The sequence below is a fragment of the Bombus bifarius genome, unplaced genomic scaffold (genome assembly GCF_011952205.1).
Source record: "Bombus bifarius isolate JDL3187 unplaced genomic scaffold, Bbif_JDL3187 scf7180000007986, whole genome shotgun sequence".
Classification (NCBI taxonomy): domain Eukaryota; kingdom Metazoa; phylum Arthropoda; class Insecta; order Hymenoptera; family Apidae; genus Bombus; species Bombus bifarius.
The window spans coordinates 244,701-260,876 of NW_022884368.1; the positions used below are offsets into that span (position 1 = coordinate 244,701).

The 16,176-nt window shown below is 40.9% G+C and overlaps 4 protein-coding genes across 11 annotated transcripts in view; 2 read left to right on the plus strand and 2 right to left on the minus strand.

Moving 5' to 3' along the window:
* The window catches only part of LOC117204994 (zinc finger protein 608-like), a 32,442-nt gene extending 24,043 nt beyond the window's left edge, over window positions 1–8,399 (plus strand). For all 6 annotated transcript variants that reach the window (XM_033442983.1, XM_033442986.1, XM_033442984.1 and 3 more), the window contains exons 4-5: window positions 9–3,137; window positions 4,636–8,399. In XM_033442983.1, coding sequence (XP_033298874.1) covers window positions 9–3,137; window positions 4,636–4,706 — 3,200 coding nt within the window. In that variant the 3' untranslated portion in view covers window positions 4,707–8,399. The remainder of the gene's footprint in view (window positions 1–8; window positions 3,138–4,635) is intronic.
* A 79-nt stretch (window positions 8,400–8,478) lies between these two features.
* Window positions 8,479–14,106, plus strand: LOC117204997. 2 transcript variants are annotated; one of them, XM_033442991.1, is made up of 10 exons: window positions 8,479–8,580; window positions 8,886–9,125; window positions 9,219–9,287; window positions 9,404–9,558; window positions 9,648–9,845; window positions 9,964–10,412; window positions 10,510–12,694; window positions 12,777–13,092; window positions 13,242–13,438; window positions 13,730–14,106. In XM_033442991.1, the coding sequence occupies exons 2-9, from the start codon at window positions 9,069–9,071 to the stop codon at window positions 13,392–13,394; spliced, it is 3,582 nt and encodes a 1,193-aa protein (XP_033298882.1). In that variant the 5' UTR covers window positions 8,479–8,580; window positions 8,886–9,068; the 3' UTR covers window positions 13,395–13,438; window positions 13,730–14,106. The 2 variants fall into 2 exon arrangements, with proteins under 2 accessions (XP_033298882.1, XP_033298881.1); XM_033442990.1 differs by lacking the exon at window positions 13,730–14,106 and having other exon boundaries at window positions 13,242–13,597.
* Window positions 12,925–14,731, minus strand: LOC117205011 (uncharacterized protein C1orf43 homolog). Of its 2 annotated transcripts, XR_004487172.1 has the most exons (5): window positions 14,543–14,731; window positions 14,180–14,336; window positions 13,893–14,112; window positions 13,511–13,785; window positions 12,925–13,425 (listed from the first exon to the last, which is right to left on the minus strand). XR_004487172.1 is itself a non-coding variant. In XM_033443027.1 (4 exons), the coding sequence occupies exons 1-4, from the start codon at window positions 14,699–14,701 to the stop codon at window positions 13,593–13,595; spliced, it is 729 nt and encodes a 242-aa protein (XP_033298918.1). In that variant the 5' UTR covers window positions 14,702–14,731; the 3' UTR covers window positions 13,464–13,592. The 2 variants fall into 2 exon arrangements, 1 of the variants encoding a protein (XP_033298918.1); XM_033443027.1 differs by lacking the exon at window positions 12,925–13,425 and having other exon boundaries at window positions 13,464–13,785.
* LOC117205008 lies at window positions 14,652–16,167 on the minus strand. Its single transcript, XM_033443018.1, has 5 exons — window positions 15,987–16,167; window positions 15,513–15,908; window positions 15,235–15,419; window positions 14,886–15,153; window positions 14,652–14,783 (listed from the first exon to the last, which is right to left on the minus strand). The coding sequence occupies exons 1-5, from the start codon at window positions 16,116–16,118 to the stop codon at window positions 14,754–14,756; spliced, it is 1,011 nt and encodes a 336-aa protein (XP_033298909.1). The 5' UTR covers window positions 16,119–16,167; the 3' UTR covers window positions 14,652–14,753.
* Window positions 16,168–16,176: the final 9 nt, after the last annotated feature.

Consider the following 16,176-nt stretch of genomic DNA (forward strand, 5'->3'; position numbering starts at 1 on the left):
CGTTGCAGGTGTGCTGGTGGTGAATGTAACATGGCGGGGGAAAACGTACGTTGGTACCTTGCTAGATTGCACTCGTCATGATTGGGCACCACCGAGGTTCTGCGACTCTCCGACCAGCGATCTCGATGCAAGGACACCGAAGGGTCGAGGCAAGAGGGGGAGAGCCGCCGCGAACGCGACTCCGGGCAACGACCTGAGTAATTTCACGGAAACGAGGAGTTCGGTGCACAGTAAATTGCGAAATGGTGGTGCGAAGGGACGCCGTGGTGCGCAAGGTTCGCCAGCAGCGAGTCCGAGTCCGGCGGCCTTTGTTCCGCCTCGACCGGATCCAGCGGCCAAGAGGAAATCCCGAGGTCCCGAGGAAGAAGATAAAAATAAGAGGCGTGCTCCACCACCCACACCGCCAAGCGGTTCGCCACCGGCTAGTCCAGTGTTGCTCGAATGCCCGGAACCGAACTGTAACAAAAAGTACAAACACATAAACGGGCTCAAGTATCACCAGAGCCACGCGCATGGCTCGGCGGACGACGACGACACCAAGGAGGGTATCACCAGCATGTCCGAGAACGACGAGAGCAATATCGAGGCACCGAGTCCGGCGACGCCGGTCAAATCGCCGGCGGACAAGCCCGAGGGAACACCACTCCGACCGGCCAGCCCTCCTACGACCGGTTTACCACCGGAAACACCACCACCTCCCCCACGCGTTGCTTCTCCAAGTATAGAACCTCCGCCCACGTCCGTGCTATCCTCGGAAAGCAGTAAAAGCATCGTGAAGCCGGGTGTGCTGAGATTCGGACAGGAGGATCTGCCCGCACCGTCATCGACGATACCCACTTCGGCGAGGCAACAGCAACAGTCCGCGCAACAACAGCAGCAGCAGTCGAACCAGCTGGGCAGTTCGAACTCGCCTCAAAGTCCGAGTCCTCGAGCTAGTCAATCGCCGAGATCGGTACCCTCGCCGCACCCGAGCGCAAACATTCCGGCTCCGTTAAATATTCCTCAGCCGCCCCAGCCGTCCCAAATGTCACAGCATTCGCAGCAACAGAATCCCCTTTTACAGCAAAGTCAACAATCGTTGCAGCCCGGTCAGCCGGGACCTCTACCTCCACCGCAGCAGCAGCAACTTCAATCCAGTCAACAACTACAGTCCTCTATACAACAGCAACAGCAGCAACAGCTGCCGACCGCTCACCAGCTGTCCGTGCAGCATTCGCTATCGGCGCAATTAGGTCAGCCGACGCAAGCTCACGTGGTGCAGCAAGCTGGATTGCAACAACAACAATCGTCGCAGTCGGGCGGGTTGCAGGGTATCGCGAGTCAGCATCCGGCACTTCAAAGCTTGTCCAGCCAAGTATCGCAGCAAGCGACGGGCTTACAGGCGACCCCTCCTTCGCAGACTGGTCACCCTGGACAGGGTGTGCAACCACATTTGCAGCCCTACCAGAGCGTGTCGTTGCACGCGAAAATGCCACAATTCAAAGTTAAACCTACCGCTGCTCTGATGCCCGACCAGGATAAAAACAAAGACCCGAGGACGTCGTCGAAACCTCAGGGATACAAGAAAAAGTCGAGAAAGTCGCCGGGTGGTAGCCCTCATCCGTCACCGTTGGAAGCACCAATCGTCGACGCTGCGCGAGAAGACGTTCAGAGTCCGGCCTACTCGGACATTTCCGATGACGCGGCACCGGTGCTCGAGGCGGAGCCGGCCGACAAGTCGAAACAGAGTCAGGAGAAGGATGGAAAAGCTGCCGCCAGCGCGCATCTACCGCCTCATTTCAACATGTATCCGTACTACGGCCAACCGCCTTACCTCGTCCCGAGTGTTCCCGAGAGCAAGCCGGTCGATCAAAAACCAAGCGATCTGACTCCCAAGCAAGAGATGAAGCCGCTCAACATACCGCAGATGCCGACGCTGGCTAGCCTACAGAGTGTTGTAGCGGAGAAGGAGAAGAAGGAATTGAGTCAATCAGTGCCGCAACCACAGCAACAGCCGCACTATTACGGTGGCTATGGCGGTTACATGCCTCCCGGTTATCCGTATCAGCCACCGCAGCCAGTATCGCAGCAACAGCAACAACAGCAGCAGCAGCAACAGCAGGCGCAGGAGCAAGAGATGCACGAGCAGAAGGCAAAGATCAAGCAGGAGCCACAGCAACAGCAGCAGCAGCAGCCTAGCTTGAAGGACAAGCAGCACGAGAATCATCAAATATTGAAGGAGAGTATCGAGATGAAGAGTCAAATGAGCCCGTATCACGTGTACCATGGTGGGCAGAGTCAGAGGGCGGCACCTCCACCGCCACCGTCAGCACCGATACAGGATGATCGAAGGTATTACCTGTATCCGGGCGACCAAAGGCGAAAGGAGGAGGCGAGCAAGCAGAGTCAACAGGCGAAGCCACCTCCTCCGAGTCCAAAACATCAACCGAAGCAGGAGAAGCCGCAAGACTTGGGAAAGAACGACGATTCGAAGAACAAGCAGGAGGGCGTGAAGCCAACAATGGAGACGCAAGGACCACCACCACCGCCCACGTCGCAGTACGCCTACATTCATCCGGGTTACATGCAACCGCAACACTACAGCGCGTTGCCATTTGACCCTGGTCATCCTATGTATCGCGGGCTCAGCCCGATGCTGGTTCCCGGACCGTATTCCGGCAACCCGTATCTTCATCAACTACCGAGGTATCACGCGCCGGAGGATCTCAGTAGACCGCCCGGTGGCAAAGCCCTCGATCTGCTTCAACACCATGCCAATCAGTATTATTCGGCGCACAAGATACACGAGCTTCAGGAGCGTGCGCTCAAATCGCCTACCCCGAAAACGTCTGCGGCTTCTGCCAGTCCTTCGTCAGCAGGGCCGACGCCTTCGCGACCACCGAGCGGACCGCCTAGCTCGGTCGCCGGACCAGGTCCACCGCAATCGCAAGCCCAGCAAGCCCAAACGAAGCAGCAAAGTCAATCGGGAGGGCAACAGTCTCAGCAGCAACAACCGCCACCGGTCGACGCTGGTACCGGAACATTGACCAAGGACAATAGATCACCCCCGCCCCAGCGGCACGTGCATACACATCATCACACGCACGTTGGCCTAGGCTATCCCCTATTGACCGGACAATATCCCGCCCCTTACGGAGGTAAGCCTCTCGTCAGACCCTGACAATAAGTCGCGGTTCGAGCCGAACCGACCACTGTCGCCGCCGCTGTCGACTACGACCAAGATCGTCGCCACAACCACGATCCCGTCCCGATCTTCGATCCTCGTTCTTCCTTCTTTAGATAACGGAACGTTGTCCTCTCCGATATGTTCGAGAGACTCGTGTCGCTACCTCCTCGCTGTTCGTAGTTCGGAGCACGAGTCTCGCGAACCGATACGCTTAGTACCTAGCTACTCGTTATGAAACACGCGTATGGGTAACTCGATCGATTCGTACGTGAATAGCACGATAATCGCGACGCGTCGTGTTGTTCACCGAGAACACGGCCGGGTACTAGACGAACGAATGTTTTTTACTGCGACTTGTGCTTGTATTAGATATACGTTAAGAGCGTTGGACTAAAGAGTTCAGTCAGGAGACGCTTGGAAGGCGCAGTTACGAATGTATAGTTCACACTGTGATAATCATTGACCGCGATCGTCGTATTGGCGCGGGCATATGAACCGTTGCGAAAATCTATTACTGTGCGATGATCGAATATCAAACTCTTTGAATTTTGGACATAAAGCGATTTCTTTTCGCTTTTTGGAAATACTATTTTGACATTGTGACAAACGCCCGTGGACGACGAATAGAACAAGCGACCCTGTTTTAATTATTATCGCGGTTGTTTCTTATTTTTCCCTTTGCGCCTTCTGCCTCTCTCTCTCTCTCTCTCTCTCTTTTTCTGCCTATTTCTTCGTATACTTCGATAAAGTTACACAAAACTTGTTACAACCTCCCCCACCCGCACACTTTTCTCGGAATTTGTATATCGCGAATATCGCGAAGACGATTGAGAGACGCGCATCAATTTCGTTAAACGTACCGACAAAGACAAACGCGCTATTCAACCCTATTATATCTTCTTTGGCTGCTCGTATGTTCCTCGTTCTTATCCTTACTCCCGCTTACGCTCTCCTGTCCCGACAAGTAGTTTCGTTGTATGATGTTCTGTGTATTCCTCGGCCTCCGATATCACTTTTCCAACCTAATCTGACTTCGGTGATCGTTCGCTCGCTATACTTGGGCTGCGGAGTGATGCGAAATCACTGAAAACTTGTGGCCGAAACGAACGAAGGAACAGCAGCAGCGCGAAAGGCTATCGGAGAATTTCGTCGTCGTCGTCGGTCTCCGGTCGGAGGATCGTGGAATGCGCGTCACGAATAAGATAAAAACGCGAAATGAAAAAGATAAAGAAAAAGAAAAAGGAAAAGAAACGTTTTCCTTTCGGAAATCATCGTAAACCGGCGGCGAGAGTGGATTCGATTCGGCAGAGAATTTTACATGATTCTGTTCGATAAGTTACGGTTAGTTGAACGGTCGATGGTCGACGATCGGTCGATCGGTCGGTCGACGAACGACGAAAGACGTTTTTCGAGAAAGAGAAAAAATAAATTAACGAGCCTCGGTATCTATGTGTGTGTGTGTGTTGCAGCGGCGATGCTGGCGAGTCAGCAGGCCGCCGCGGTAGCCGCATCGGTGATCTCGCCATTCCCGCCCAAGTGACCCGCGGCCCCCGGTCCCGTACTAGCAGCCGGAACAACCGGACCCACCTCCGCACAAACTCACCACACGTCTCATCATCCACCGCCGGTTAGCGGCGCAACCGCCGCAGGACATCCGCACTCTGCTACCGCTGGCAGGCAACCTTAGGATCGTCCCAGCAATACCGCTAATTCGGCTCTGCTACCTCTTCTTCGTTAACGCGATCAGAGAGATACTCCATCGGAGAATCTACCAACTCTCGATCTGTTTGTCAACTCGTCAACAGCAGCAGCAGCAGCAGCAGCGCATCTGCCTGTTAAGGCCGATGTCATCGTTATCGTTCACCATTTAACACCTTCGTCGGGAACCATCTGGACTCGCGACGATCATCCGGTCATCGTGTATGGTTGCTACTGATACCGCTGACACTGATGTTGACGGTAACGCCGACGGCAATGCTGACGACACACACTGTTCACAAGCCTTCTCTTTGTCTCTGTTGTCTTTGTTGCTTCTGTGAAAGAGCGCGCCTGCCTTCCGAATTGTGTCGCCGTTCCATTTCCAAGGAAAAAATCATCTGTACGTACTATGACGCGTCGACCCAACCGCGATCCATCGAGTCCATTGCTGGGTGCACCGACTAGTTTCAGAATCGATCGAATACCGAGAAACGACGGATTTACGACTGAGATTTCAGCGTCCTATCGTACGCACCTTATGTTTTTGGGACTTTTCGCACAAGAAAAATGCCAAAAATTCAACATTGCGTGGAGAAAACGAATCGATTCGGCATAGACTCTACGCACAATTTATTTCAAATTTTAATAAAACTCTTCCTCCAAGATATCGTTGAAACGAACGCGATGAAGAAGTCCCAATTCACGTACCATTGATCTTCCACTTCAAACGAAAAACAAACATTTTCTAGATTTTTATACGAGCTTCTTACCTATTAATCTTTTCTTGGATGCTGTTAACGGCGACGGCGACGATGAAAACGACGGTGACGCAGGCATTGCGAAACAACGTATGGGAATAAGAACAGTATTCGTGCGACCAACTCATAAACGAGACTTCGGATGCTGTTTGCTCGCAAGGAACAGGTGTCGCGTAGGAAAAGAATGGCTCGAAACGGTTGGACGCAGCATTGTACCTGCTTACTGGAAATGCTTAACGAAATTCGGCGATCCCAAAATAGTGAGGAATCGTTGCCCGCGAAAGCCGACAAGTAATAAGAGGAAAAGCACGAGGAAAGTAGAGAGAGGAGAGAAAGGACACGAGGCAAGCGTGCGCCTAATGAGACTCCATTGCGTTAGACCGAGGACCGAGGACTGTCGTAGAGTCATTGGGCATCTTACGCATAGGAAAGACGATGGAAGTTACTACGGCCGTACCGCGAACCAATTGCCCGATTTTTCTCCGATGTAAGAGACTGTGTGCCTCGAACTGCGTCGATTCACGTTCAGGCAACATTTTTATTGCACTTAGTAACGTAGAGATGCGAATGTGCGAGAGTGAAAAGCGGAAACTTTACTGCGCGTGCTTATGCGCGTTATGTGCGTCGCATATTTTCCGTAACTCGTTGTGTATAACGCGTACGTGCGAATGTTCGACTGAGAACTTTGTCTATAATGGTGAAATTGTAGATCGTTGTATTTTATTGTAAAAAGGAAAAAGATTGCTGAACAACAGACTCGACATTTTTCTAGAGAAATTACGTGATTCGCGAACGACACGTTTTTTAGACGATTTGATTACCTACCTACCAAGTAGAATGTGCGTGGACGTTGGTTAATACGATATCAAATAAATACGAACGAAATACATGTCGGGTGGGAAGTATAAGCGTATAATAAATCACGATAATTCTAAATAACGATAACGTGACGATAAGTGATTGTACATTGAATTTGCTAGAATGCTATTTGTTTACTAAAAATAATGTAGTTAACGTTGCGTGAGTACAATAGACCGACAACATGAGTGTGTGTGTGTGTGAGTGTGATATGAATATGGACACAAGAGTGAGCGTGTGGAGGAAGAGAGAAAGAGCGAGAGAAAGAGAAAGACAGAACAAGTGAGCAAAACGTATAAGACTAATTAACGGGAAAGAACTATTAGGTATGTATAGTATATATATACGCGTACATATGCACCACAGTGATACGTACACGTATAATCTCCCGGCGGCTACCTAACATTAGTGCAGTAACGATTATCATTGTACCTTTTATTACAATTATTCATTAATAATTATCGGTTCTATTACTTTATTATTATACCGTCGATTAAAAAAAAAAATAAGAACGTTGTACAGACGATTGGTAAATCTCGTTGCCAAGGATTCGAAATTAGTTTTATCGTGCCGTACGTAGTGTTGCAAATGCCAAATAAACGAAAAGAGAATAAGGCGTGTTTTTTTTTCATTCGAACATAACAACGGCGATATTCATTTAGCGGAATACGTAAGGGAGAAAGAGATCGAGAGAGAAAGTATTGTCTGCGTGTGCGTGCGTGAATGAATGAAAGAGGAAGAAAGAAGGAGAGTGAGAACGGCGGAGAAACGCGCGGGGAATCGTCTCAGTTTTAATGAGACGCGTTCGAAGGAGAATCGGGCGGGCTTTAAAGTAAAAATGCTGGTGCTGTGCTGTGATTTTTATAAAAAATAAAAAGAAAAAAACAGAGAAGAACGATACGCGAATCATAGTAAGGAAAAGCCGAAGATCTTGACGAATTTTTATGAAAATATACAGATAGCCTAAGTACCTGGACCTGCCCTGCGCTCTCCACAAATTTAAATTCGAGTAGAGGATATTAAAGAAAAACGATTAAATGGAAAAAAGTGAAAAAAAAGAAAGGAAAAATACTAAGAGAACAAAAGAGGGATGAAAAATCAACTTGTATGAATTGTATAGGCTGTAAAGTGTATTTGCTTTTAAACGAAAATTTAATATAGATTGTTAATCGCTAATTGCGCGAAAAAAGGAGCTGTCTCCAATGGTCGAATACACTATACACGTTCGCGTATCGCAAATTCCTCGTGCAACACGTTTCTTGCGTTGTCCGTTCGAACCGTACTGACGAAAAACCCCCATTTTGCAGGCAATAAATTTACCACGTATTACGCTCAACGATTACGTTTTAAACTTTTATCCTGTTTTCGTTGAAACCGGCTCCTTCCTACGTTCGATCGGTTATCGTTTCGATCTCCCGCGTAAAGATCGGCACTGCGCCGATCGATGTCGAACTTGTTGATACTTCCTCTCAACGCAAACGAGATACAAACGTTGTAATTAATAATTGGAGACAATCTCCGACTAAGGATATATTCTAGCGAGTACTACGTATTTGCCACGATGTTGCATAATCCATTGCGAAAATCCTCAAACGAATAAATTAAATGACAACATAAGATGGACTGACATATTAACGTAACGTAATAAACAAGGACCCGTATTCTTGTCTCCATTTTTTTAGAATGATAAAAATAGTGAGTCGTTACGCTTTATATATTATACACTTCGAATATATGAATATACGAGTAACATTACGTACAGAAGCAAATACAAAAACGCAGGCATCTTGTCGTTAAATTGTAAGATATTGTGTTCAAACTCCAGAATGTAATCTGACCCCTTCCTCAGACTACTATATATTAATTATATTGTGCACTATGCTCCAACTTGTCCATACGAATAAATATATTGAAAAATCTTACTATTATACAATATCCTCGATCGGTACACTATCGTCCTTTAACGAGTTCGCGTCTTTTCAAAGTTCCCTCGTGTTATCGACTCAACCGACTTTTCGTACAATTTTCTTTCCTCCTTCTTTCGTTCTATCCTGTCAGTATTCGTATATGAATCATTGCCGTATATCTTTCTGCCAAATGGTATTTTTACAATTTTATCTATTTACGTTTACTCGTACATTGTCAAACAAAATTGTAATATAACGTTTAACATTACTTGAGGACCTCTGTGTGAACTAGCGGTAAAAGGGAATACGTTCATGGGTTTATGACACTTTAGTTTCGTATTATCATCCTTCATGTAACACAGAAGTAATCGTTACTTTTTCCATTTCTCTCGATAAACCTATACATATACTATATTCTTCGTACAAATACGTTACTCTTATTTTCATAATTTTTACGATGAACGATGAACAGTGTATATTAACAGTGTACCGTTACAGATCTCAATATATTTTTAACGATGCACGCACAAGGTTATGTTTTATAACCTAAATATTTCGCTTCGTACACTCACGACCCAAGTTTTATTTCATCCACGCATTACCGTGATAGAGAGTACCGGAACAGTGACTGAATTGAATGACAATTAATATATAGGACAATTATTGGAATATTACGTCTGCATGATGGATGAAATAGAATATAAATTAGAATCGACGAATCCTGTATTAATATCGCACGTGAGTTACTCCCTTTTTCATGTATCGCAATTAAACGTTTATATTTTTCACCTGGTATTCTATTCCAACTGTATTATGTATTTTTCTACACAGGCAACGTCGAAACTCTTCGAATCCATTAAGAAAAAGAAATGCGATCGACAAACGGACCATATTTCCAAGGTAAAACACGTATTCGTTCAATTACTATATGATCCAATATATCGTTTTTACTTTTGCTTTAATCAGAGAAGAAATATTAATCTAATTCTCTTTATTCCGTTCATCAATTTATACAGATACCCGAGTTTAAGTTGTTATTAACAAAACGTGATAGTACAAATGTCACACTCAGCATATCCGCCTGTCAAGCCCTAACTGCTCTGGTTGAAAATGGATTATGGGACATTAACGAGGCTTTAGCTACTTTCATCTCGAGTATCTCTTCTATAAAGTACAGAAATTCATTTAATCCATGAAAGATATTCTTTATGTATCTTTACTGTTCCTTAATATCGTTCTATAATATGTCACACGTTTTAGAAATTATATGGTTGCTACTACAACCATAAGCCATTTACTAATATTAGATTTAAAACGCGATACAGGACAAGAAAATATATATCCGTTTACATTACATACGCCACAACACCCTTTTATAACCATTTTAACTCAAGATAAACGTAGCTGGCAAACTATATTAAGTCAGATGACATTTATTCTGAATCATCAGGATGCTCGGTATGTATAAAAATGTATATACATATATTATATATACATACATCATATACATCTATAATTATGCATGCTCTTATATCTATATATGCATGTATGTATGTACAATTTCTCCAAATTTCAGAATTAGAGAAAAGGGCATGAAAATGTTACGACCGGTATTTTTGTATGTTTTATGCAATCCTTCATCAGATTCGATGGATTACTGTATGCAACAAATTTGGCAATTGTTAATTAAATCGAGACACAGTACTTATGTGCAGACAGAAGTTTTACTTTGGATGTGCACAGCGGAAATTCATTCTTGTACAAATACAAACTATAGAATCTTAGAGCTTGCAGAAAAAGCTGCATCAGAAGGAAACAGAGAATATTGTACAGCTTTGTTGCCGATGATTGTGTCCTTAGTTATACAATTACTACAGCAAGGTTCTGATCCAACACCAAATTTTCATGTTATATTGTTTATCATAGACCACTGTGATAGCTATATTGGGAATCTTGTGCTAACATTAATGGCAGAAGTAATTGCTTTATGTCCAGCTATTTATTTGTATACTACTTTACAAATATGTAAGTATTTTCCGGTATTTTCCACTATTTATAAGAATTTTCGACTTTTACCAATTTTTCGAAATATGCTTGTTATGATAAATTTATCACATTATAGGTACGATGATAGCAAAGAAAATGTCTTACAATGATGTATTTTTCTACACTTTGATAGCATCTATTTTAAAATGGATTGCATATCCATCCGTATTGTGTTCTGAGGCACTGGACATGGCGAGAGATTTAGCCAGCGAGATGTTTACAAGAACGAAATTAACGTGCAACAATGAAACGATATTCTCAAATAAACTTTTTACAGTGTTTACTCATTCCGACCCATACATTCAATTCTACACGGAGCTAGTGCATTGCTTGAGTATCTGGAACCAAAATGATATTCTATCATGGTTGAACAACATATCATGCGTACCAACTTACTTAAAAGACAAATGTAAACTATTGATATCTGGTCTCCTTCTACAGTCAAACGAGCCACAAATAGTTCAACTGTGTTGTAATATACTCGTTGATGTTAGCAGAGAAAGGACAAATTTTGGATCGCACGTGCTCTCATTGGTATTGCATAAATTAACCAAATGTAAAAGCAGTATAGAATCAAAATGTTTGTTACTGGTAATGCCTGAGCTTATGATTACGAAAGAAAATGTCCCAATCGTTAATCATACCTTGAACCAGTTGTTAAACGGTGACAAGCAACTGAAATATTTTATAATCGAATTATATTTGAAAGCATTGAAAAAAGAACCGAGATGTTACAGATTTCTTTTTGCTGCAATAATCAAAGTAATGGAAAGCGATCTTTCCTGGTATTCGGATGCAACTTGTGCAAGAGCTATGAAACATATTTGTGAAAATTATCCTGAACATGGGGAAAAATTGGTACCATTGATATTGCAGATATTAAATCGTTCGACGGGTATGAACGGCGGAACCGCAAGTGCGCTCGCGCTTGGATGTATTTCTGCTCTTTACAAAGCATCCGTAATAGACATTTATTCGACATGGAGAGTACTATCTCCAAGAATGGAAAAAGAGAAGCGGTCTGTTGTTTTAGAAAGCTTGTGCGAACTACTTGCTGATGTTGCATTCTATGCACCTTCTTCTCAATGCCTCGAAGAACACGACCATCAATTGATCGACGATATCGTATCGAAGTTGTGGAAATACACGACATGTAGTGATGTAAAGGTAATCAAAGCTGCGCTTAAAGCTCTAGCTTCGTACCGTCTCGAACAATTATCCTTGAAAACATTACCAGTAGAATTTAGATATAATCTCGTACTACCAGCTACGTATGCGAAAATTCCAACCGACACGGTAAAAAAGCCAGAGGACGTGCTTCCGTATATACCTGGTGTTTGTTGGATCCAAATGCTTCAAAATATAAATAAAATGACCTTGTCAGCAGCCGGGAACCTTCTAATTTCCTTCGTGATAGAAGAAGTAAATAGTTTCCGATCCGGCATGTACGACTGGCCTCAAGGGGAGCCGCAAAATTTTAAATATTTACGAGACAAAAGCGTAATCAGAGCGGTCGGTGAATATTTGAGGAAAACTAATAAGTTTGATTCGAATAATCATTGTATCGTTACGGAATGCCTACGAATATTCGCTCATAAATATCCGAAACCATTACCCAATGTAAATTGGAGTTTTTTGAAGGATACTTTTCACCTATCAGCCGAAGCAAAGCAATATACTCTTTCTATCGCGTGTCATCATGCGACGATATCTTCATCTGCTAAATCTTTTATAGAAGATTATCTATTGACGTATAAATCTGTAAACGATGCAGAAGATTTCATTTGGAAAGACAATGAACACCCGATATTGTATTCAAATCTCGAGTACTTGTGTCAAGCTGTACAACCAAATATCATTAAACGGTTCTTAGAAACTACTTTAGAATGTGCAATTAAAAAAATGAACGAAAATTCGATACAATCGTTTCATTGCATCATGTATTCATATGCTCAGGCATTAAGAAATCCAGAAATATGCCATGCTAACTCTACACTGCTTTGTACCATACTGGAAGAACTTTTGGACAAAATAGATTTAACGTGCGACCGTTTCTACCCTTATTTCACGGCAGCTTTGGAATTACCAATGGAGCATTTAGAAAGAACTACATCTCCTAAAGTGTGGTGGGAAACAATGGCCAGTAAATTAAAGAATGCGATCGCAATTAGAGCCGAATTGTCTTTAAAAAAGTCTAATTCCGAAGCCTCCTTAAAGTGGTTGAACGAGATCATCGGTGAAACTTTCGCTTCTACGTCAAGGTAACATTCTTGGTCATTATTGTAATTTTACTGATACATCAAACATGTGAATAAACATGCGTCTTAATATTTTTTATTAAAGTGTGCAAACATATTTTCTCGAAATTATACAAAAAGTACAAGCCAATATGCAATTCGAAAGATCCAGTTCAAATTGGATTCTGGAACTTATGACACAGGTTCAAGGATTTTTAATGGACTCATCACAAAATCATAATGACAAAATACAATTCTATTGTACTGTTTTATTTACCTCTGTGATAAGCTTGTCTGGCATAGACTCCATGTTAATGAAACGAGATCTAGTGATTAAATCGCAAAATGTCAGAATAAAATTATTTCCTCAAGCTCTAACACTTCTTTCCGATAGAGAGAATTGGAAACATGCAATTCCACAGGTACGCACGATTACTTTTATTTCTATACAAAACCATCCAACTAGCGTCCGAATGATAATTTAACAATTTAATATTTTTTTTCTTCATTAGAAGTTATATAGTTATTCTAGAATTAACAGTCTATTAAAGATATTATATACCTCTTTCAGATGATGGAATGGTTAAATTATATGAGAACAAATCATATTTCTAATACATATAAATACACGTTTCATCGGGCATTAATTTCTTTAAGACATAATTCATATTATAAAAATGTATGGAGTAAATATTTATCGATTAAGACGGACATCGATATTTAACCGCAAGTTGGAACAAAAAACGTATCCGTTACTGCAAATTTAAGGTATGAAATTAAAAGGAGCAACATATTTGTGAAATACCATTAAAACAAAAGTTGAAAATGTATTTCACTTACTTGCAATCCCATATGATGTAGAGACTGACAATTCTGAACAAACATATCGTCACATGTGTTGTATGTGACGACTTTCATAATGCTAAACAGATGTTTCGCTATTATCCAACATCATCACGGTTAATGTATTCGGACGTGATCCAGTCAATGTTTGATCTTCCAGTAGTTTCATCTTGGGTTCTAATATATTCCGTTTCGTTTCAATGTTTTTTTTTATAGGTGTGCGACTTGGACTAGATTTCCTACTGCTTGGATATGATTTTAATAAACGAGCCCTAAGGGAACATTTAAGGGCACCATGTTTTTGTCTCATTATATTATAGTACAACTTACACTACAAACTTTAAATTTACACTCCATAATTTAAAAGAATCATACTTACGCGTCCATTAATTTAAGGAATAAACGGGTATATACTTGATATTCCTCATCACCAAATTCAGTTGGATCGTGTCGTGCATGTTCATATAAGTCGCAGAACTGATGAATTAATCGTTGTCCACTTCCATTTAATGGCGTTGCCAATATGGCAAGTAAATATGCCCGTAAATTTTCAGATGGATGTCTTTTTAAGCAATTATCATATTTAGTAATTTCAGCTTCTACAAAAAAAATTGAAAATTAGTTTGAACGTAAAGAGTCTGTTTACCATAATAAATATAATTATACCCAAGGTCTTAACATCATCTACAGCTTTTAATCTGTAGTAATGAGGTGAAACCTGTCCTCGAGGAGTTAAAATAAATCTTGGATCGCTAATAAGTTGCGGCTCGTATTGAATTCTTGGTATTACTTCTATTCGTCTTTCAATCTCCTTTTTCAGTGACTAAAAGATTGAAAATGTACTGTGTTTTGATATGTATATATGTATATGTGCATATAGACACATGTATTCAAAATAGTAAATAATTGTATAGCATAATTAAAATGTTTTGTTTTTAACAAAAAAACAAGCATTAATTTTCAATGTAAATGTAATAGATGTACATATTTGTAGATGTAAATAAACTTAACCTCTACAATTTCTCGTACCTTTCGTGCATCGTGCCCGATGGGGATATGAGGACCACGGCGTGATCGTAATGCAAATCTCATAATTTGTCGTTTTGCAAATATAAACAGTAATAATATTGTTAGTACTCCAGCCGCAATAAAAATAACGATTGTCACACCGGAAAGTTCTTCCGTCATGTTTTTCCCATTCGTACTTGTATAAAAGTGTTAACTCTTATGCGCACGCGTTTTATATTTTGATTTTACATCTCCTATACCTCTAATTTTTAGATTGGGGAACAAATATATAGTTATAGAAAAAATAAAATTTATTATCATTTGTGGTTTGTAGTATTTACATAAATTACATAGATTTTAGTACATTTTGAATAGGTTTTTTAAACAATGTTTGATTAATATTTGCTATTTCCCATAATGATTGTTTTTGTTCATCTGAAAATTTAATATTTGACTTTATAAATGATAATACAAGCTTCCCGAAATTTTTATCCTTGGCAAAGTCAATCGCTTTCTCAAATAATAACTGTATAAGTTTGTCATTTGTGGTAATATCTGTCTTAGTATCAATCAAAGTACGTAGGAAAGAAAGATGCCATGAATTGAGTTCTTTCACATATGATAAATATTCTCTGTAAGAATGATACCGCTCAATTGCTAACACTTTAGTTTCTTTTGAAGTTTAATTGATTAATAATAAGATTAGTACCTACGTAATAAGAACGATACGTCTTTGAGGTTCAAAAGTATTTACTATAGCATCAATAATTGTTGTGTCTGTTAAATCAAAGTTTAAAAGTGGAATAAAAATGAACTTCTGAATATCATCTGGAAATTTCTGAGTGCTCTCTGTCAAAGCAGATAAAAGTAATCTGGAAGGTTCTTTCAAAGCAATAATCTGCAATAATATTCAAACATTATTAGCCATGTTTGTGTAAAAATTTATACAAGCAGTCTAATTCTTTATAGATTAATATCATTCAAACTTCACCTTTGGTAATAATAAATGGGTATAAAAAGTTTCTGTGTATTTAACTCGTTGTTCCAAAGTCATATTATTCAAGGAACAACATAAATTATATGTACCCAGCATAGTTAGTTTTTTTTCTAAATCACAGACTATTTCTTGAAATTCTGCATCTGTTAAATTCTCTAATTGATTTAAATCCAATTTTCCATTAGGGCATTCCAATTCTTCAAAAAGATATTCTGTGATATCAAGTTTTGGTACACACTCCTGTCTAATATTTTTATCGCAGAGCTTATCAAGTTGTGTAAAATAAAACTGAGTAGATGAAAATTGATCGGACGTGTTGGATAAAATATCATTACAATCATTATTGCTTTCGTTTAAAGTTTCTTCTACATCTATATCTGTTACTCCTTTCTAAGTGAGATAATGCAAACTTCAATATTATTTTCCTTAAATATAATTTTGTTTCCTAATGCAACTATTAATACTAACCTTCCTAGTTATTATTTGCCAAAAAGGATCAGCTTGAATTATATCTTGTTTTAATTTTTCTTTAATTACTATTAACTTTTCCGTGGTATATTGGGATAATACATAATTTTTTAAAATATTTTCCGGATTCATATTTTTAATAATAAGTCAATTTACAAAGAGATACTTTTATTGTATTGTATTTATTGTA